The 6,151-nt window shown below is 38.4% G+C and overlaps 1 protein-coding gene across 3 annotated transcripts in view; it reads right to left on the bottom strand.

Moving 5' to 3' along the window:
* Positions 1-551: 551 nt before the first annotated feature.
* The window catches only part of LOC105480986 (ring finger protein 20), a 28,557-nt gene continuing 22,957 nt past the window's right edge, over positions 552-6,151 (bottom strand). For all 3 annotated transcript variants that reach the window (XM_011740222.2, XM_011740223.3, XM_011740227.2), the window contains 4 exons: positions 2,980-3,105; positions 2,676-2,816; positions 1,888-1,989; positions 552-1,653 (listed from right to left, as the gene is read on the bottom strand). In XM_011740222.2, coding sequence (XP_011738524.1) covers positions 1,477-1,653; positions 1,888-1,989; positions 2,676-2,816; positions 2,980-3,105 — 546 coding nt within the window. In that variant the 3' untranslated portion in view covers positions 552-1,476. The remainder of the gene's footprint in view (positions 1,654-1,887; positions 1,990-2,675; positions 2,817-2,979; positions 3,106-6,151) is intronic.

Below are 6,151 nucleotides of genomic sequence, written 5' to 3'. Positions count from 1 at the left end.
AACACGGTAAAACCCCATCTCTGCTAAAAATACAAACAGCCAGACATGGTGGTGAGCACCTGTAATCCCAGCTACTCAGGAGGCTGAGGCAGGAGAATCACTTGGACCCAGGAGGCAGAGGTTGCAGTGAGCCAAGATTGTGCCACTGCACTCCAGCCTGGGCAACAAGAGCAAAATTCCATCTCAAAAAAAAAAAAAGAAAAAACCACCACCACATAATGCAAGAACTCTCACCCTAAAGCTACAGGCGGCAATATGCTCCCCCTAAAAACAAATTATAGTCTCTTACCCCACATAATGAACTATGAAAGATAACTGAGTAGTCAAATAAATTAATCTTTTAGGTATTATTTTTCCACAGAATAGACTCAATAAAAGAACTAGGAGAAAAGTGCTTCAATTAAGCAAAGATCTAAATACTCTAAACAAGGCCAACCTCTTGATCTAAGCTGATTATTTCCATGCAAGAGAATTCAATTCTAGAACTGCAGGTATAAAATCAACTTGTAACAATAAAGACAAAAGTTTCAAAGAAAAATCATAAACACAAATGCAAACTGAATCCTGCTTTAATTCAAGCTTGTGGAGAAAAAAGTCCTACAGAAACATTCCACGGAATTTTCTGGAAAAGAGGGATCACAACCACCCCTGTAAAAAGGAGACTGAGAGTAATTCATAGCTCACCAAGTTCTCTCTGTATCAAATTCCCAGAATACCCAGAAGATTTCTTCACCAGCTCAGTCCTGACTCACCCTCTTCAATCTTTATTTCATCAGAAGACAAAGGGTCATATTATTTAAAATTATTCTAGCCTCCAGAAATTTACAGACTTGAAGTAGTAGAGCATTCAAAACTTAAATAACTTTAACAGGAAAGTCAGCTGGTCTTAACAAGTTACTCTGCTAGTAAATGGGAAATGGACTGAATCATCCTAGACATAATTTCATCAGGGCTGCAAACCACCCAGGGGAGAGTAGCACAATTACACTATTTTATAATCCACATTCACAAAAAGTTTGCTACACAAATGAAGAAAACTTTGTGCCCATAGACAACTTATTTTTTAAAATATCACTCCCCAAAAGTAGCCATGTTTCCACTTTTGTTCCCTTCTCCATATCAAAAATACCAACTTGATTTCTTCAGGAGGAATGGACAATCCAAGTTTATACAGTGGGCTGGAAAAAGAAAACATTGAAAAGTCTAAAAGCAGGAAACAAACAAAGCTGGGAGGGAAGACAATAAGAGTTGTTTGTTTCTAATTCATTCTGAAACCCAAGGCTTGTATTTACCAGTCCTTTCTGCTAAAGTCATCCAGCTATTGAAGAGGAGAGCCTGGAAGTAAAGTCTGTGGAGGAAAGGTAGTTGACTGATAAACTGTCCTACAGGTGACAGTCAAGGAGAGAAGAGGTAGAGGTTTGGTGGTTAATGAATAAGTTCCTGACTAGCCAGCTCCTCTTCTTCTCTTGACTTAGATCAACCAATGTAGATGCGATGAAAATCATTGGCACCAAAAGCAGCATTACACTTGGGACATTTGCGCTGGCGAGTGTCATAGCGTGTCTTCACACACTCAAAGCAGAAGACATGAAAACACTTAGTAAGAACAGCATCCTTTTTACGCATGTTACAGCACGGACAGGTCAAGCGTGCCTAAAAAGAAAAGATGTCAGAGTTTGAGCAATCATGAAAGTTTATGATCCAAATGGCTCTCACATAGTACACAACCAAGAAGAGAACCCACAAGGCACTAAAAAAAGAGCATCATTTCCCCCAACCTGCCAAAATAAACCATTCTCTGGTTACCATCATGTAAATTATTCTCCCATTCTATTACGCCACTTAAAGCCTTGACAAAAAACAAATCACTGAGGCATTTTTTCTGACCTTGTAATCCTTAATCTCTTCCATCAGAATCTCATCACACTTGGGTACATTGTCTGGTTTCTTTGTGGTCTCCAGCTTCCTGCGAAGTCTAGAGATGTCCTCCTGTGGTAGGATAGCATACCTATTAGACACACATACCCAAGTCTGCCATTTTTGAGAAAAACAATAGCTCTAACTTGAGTTTTCTGTTGTGAAAAGAGAGGACTTTCTGTCCTTTTATGTCCAATTATCTTGTAAAAATGTAGAGAACGGCAAATGGCAGACTATTTTCTTTTGTTTCAGAACAGGCAACCATACCATATCCTCAAATTAGAACTGCATCTAACTATTACCAATTCAGACCTGTGAAAACACATCTAAGAAGAGTTTAGAGGATAGTCCACTTTGTTTTATGGTAACTAGTTTTAAGCTGAAGGTAGACTGGTTTAAAATAACTCAGATTTATGGATAAGGACAGAAAGACATCATAAGAAACAGCTGGCATGACAAAAATAGAGACATTATAGGAGAACTTGAAAATCCTCTACTGCTGCTATGCTGCTACTTCTTTAACAATTTACTAATTCATTAATTTAACAAATATTTATTTTGTGCCTACTAGGTACAAGGCACCATAAAAGGGTCTGATGATATGGCAGTGAAGAAAACACTTACTCTCTTCCCTCAACAAACTCCCTCAAGTCTAGCAGGAAATGGCATACACTGGACTAATGATTCTTTCATGATATGGGTCACTTCTGACCTCAGAAAACACCTGAAAGGTGACAAGAAAAGACAACTGCTTTTACCTGGGCTCGTTTGAAATTGAACATGTCCTTTTCTTTGGTAACACTGTTCTCCACGATCTCATCCTGAAAATCATGTAGCTTCTTCTGAGCCAACTCCAGTTGTGCTTTGAGGTCATCTGCAAGCTGGGCTGCCTCCATTGCCTATGTAGGATGTACAAATAAGTAACACCATTGTATCGTCTCTTATTCCCAGTGAGGCAAAATGTTAGCCAAAGTTGAAGGAATAAAGCAAACTTATAATTTCAACAGTGTTATACTTATTTGTTCCGCTGAGACTAACCATCATCAGATTAATCAATCATACCTTGCGCTTATTCATCTCTAAGGCTTGGGTCCTAAGACCCAGCTCTTTCTCCCCTGTGCCAATGTTGCTCTGTAACAGATGCTCCTTCTCTTCCAGTTTCCTTACTACCTGTAGCTGGGCATCAACCTTTGAACAGAAAATCAAATTTTAACAAAAATGAAAAGTTAAAAAAAAAAAAAAAACTATTCTGTTAATCTATAAGCCCACAAAATGCAATGTTAGAAATCTCAAACTATTACCGATTTTGCCCATGAACCCTTCAAAATACATCAAGACTATGATAACTGAAAGCTTTGCTTTTAATATAAAATATTGTGGAAGATTCAAATAAGAGTCTGAAAAATGACTGAAAAGATTCTTTTCCAAATTGCCAAAAACAGAGAATATCACATGCTAAAGCTTAAAACCCGGTAATTCATACTACAGCATATAAATTGAACTCAAACAAAAGTCCAAGAGTATTCCCTTCAGAACAGCTAGCCATTCTAAAAGAGTCTTTTTTGAAATTAATGCACAAAGGAGAATCAAACAATATTACAGTGTAAAAAGTAAAATCACAAACACCCACCTCCTAACCTCACCCACAACTCATCCCAATATGTGGAGGTAACCATCCTAACAGTTTCTCATGCCACCTTCAAAAAGCATATCAAAAAGATAGTCCACCATGATCAAGTGGGTCTCATACCAGGGATGCAGGGGTGGTTTGACATCCGCAAGTCAATAAATGTGATACACCATATAAACAGAATTAAAAACAAAAATCACATGATCATCTCAATAGACGCAGAAAAAGCATTTGACAAAATCCAGCATCCTTTTATGATTAAAACCCTCAGCAAAATCAGCATAGAAGGGACATATCTTAAGGTAATAAAAGCCATCTATGACAGTCCCACAGCCAACATTATACTGAACAAGGGAAAGTTGAAAGCATTCCCCCTGAGAACCGGAACAAGACACAGATGCCACTCTCACCACTTCCATTCAACATGGTACTGGAAGTCCTAGCCACAGCAATCAGACAAGAGAAAGAAATAAAAGGCATCCAAATTGGTAATGAGGAAGTCAAACTGTCACTGTTTGCTGATCACATTATCATATACCTAGAGAACCCTAAAGACTCATCCAAAAAGCTGCTAGAACTGGTAAATGCATTCAGCGAAGCTTCAGCATACAAAATTAATGTGCACAAATCAGAGCTCTGCTAAACACCAACAGCAGCCAAACTGAGAATCATATCAAGAACTCAACCCCTTTGACAATAGCTGCAAAAAAAATAAAATAAAATATTTAGGAATATACTTAACCAAGAACGTAAAAGACCTCGACAAGAAAAATTACAAAACACTGCTGAAAGAAATCACAGATGACACAAACAAATGGAAATACATCCCATGCTCATGGATAATAGAATCAATATTGTGAAAATTACCATACTGCCAAAACCAATCTACAAATTAAATGCAATTCCCATCAAAATACCAACATCGTTCTTCAAGGAACTAGAAAAAACAATCCTAAAATGCATATGGAACCAAAAAAGAGCACGTATAGCCAAAGCAAGACTAAGTAAAATGAACAAATCTGGAGGCATCACATTACCTGACTTCAAACTATACTATAAAGAAATAGTCACAGCCAGGCGCAGTGGCTCACACCTGTAATCCCAGCACTTTGGGAGGCCGAGGCGAGCAGATCACAAGGTCAGGAGATTGAGACCATCCTGGCTAACACAGCAAAACCCCATCTCTGCTAAAAATACAAAAAATTAGCCAGGCATGGTGGCGGGTGCCTGCAGTCCCAGCTACTCGGGAGGCTGGGGCAGGAGAATGTTGTGAACCCGGGAGGCAGAGCTTGCAGGGAGCCAAAATCGCGCCACTGCACTCCAGTCTGGGCAACAGGGCAAGACTCTGTCTCAAAAAAACAAAAAACAAAACAAAACAAAAAAACCCACAGTCACAAAAACAGCATGGTACTAGTATAAAAATAGGCATATAAACCAATGAAACAGAATAGAGAACCCAGAAATAAAGCCAAATACATACAGGCAACTGATTTTTGACAAACCAAACAAAAACATAAAGTGGGAAGGGACACCCTATTCAACAAATGGTGGTGTGATAATTGGCAAGCCACATATAGAAGAATGGAACTGGATCCTCATCTCTCACCTTATACAAAAATCAACTCAAGATGGGTCAAAGACTTAAATCTAAGACCTGAAACCATAAAAATTCTAGAAGGCAACATTGGAAAAACCTTTCTAGACACTGGCTTAGGCAAAGACTTCATGACCAAGAACCCAAAAGCAAATGCAACGAAAGAAACAATAAATAGATGAAACTTAATTAAACGAAAAAGCTTCTGCACAGCAAAAGAAATAATCAGCAGAGTAAACAGACAACCCATAGAGTGGCAGAAAAAAATCTATACATCCAACAAAGGACTAACATCCAGTATCTACAAGGAACTCAAACAAATCAGCAAGAACAAAACAAACAATCCCACCAAAAAGTGGCTAAGGATATGAATATACAATTCTCAAAAGAAAATATACAAATGGCCAACAAACATAAGAAAAATGCTCAACATCATTAACTATCAGGGAACTGTACATCAAAACCACAGTGCAATACCACCTCACTTTGCAGGAATGGCCATAATCAAAAAATAATAGGTGTTGGCATGGATATGATGAAAAGGGAACACTTTTACACTATTAGTGGGAATGTAAGCTAGTACAACTACTATGGAAAACAGCATGGAGATGCCTTAATGAACTAAAAGTAGATCTACCACTTGATTCAGCAATCCCACTTCCAGGTATCTACCTAGAGGAAAAGTCACACCATGGAATACTACTCAGTCATAAGAAGGAACAAAATAATGCCATTTGCAGCAATATGGATGGAATTGGAGACCAATATTCTAAGTGAAGTAACTCAGGAATGGAAAACCAAACATTGTATGTCCTTACTCGTAAGTAGGAGCTAAGCTATGAGGATGCAAAGGCATGAGAATTATACAATAAACTGTGGGGACTTGGCAGAGGGAGGCAAGGGACAAAAGACTACACATTGGGTACAATGTACACTGCTTGGGTTGTGGGTGCACCAAAATCTTGGTATCACCACTAAAGAACTTATTCATGTAACCAAACACCACCTGT

Source organism: Macaca nemestrina, chromosome 14, assembly GCF_043159975.1.
Source record: "Macaca nemestrina isolate mMacNem1 chromosome 14, mMacNem.hap1, whole genome shotgun sequence".
NCBI classification, from domain to species: domain Eukaryota; kingdom Metazoa; phylum Chordata; class Mammalia; order Primates; family Cercopithecidae; genus Macaca; species Macaca nemestrina.
This window is presented reverse-complemented; position numbering and strand designations above follow the sequence as displayed.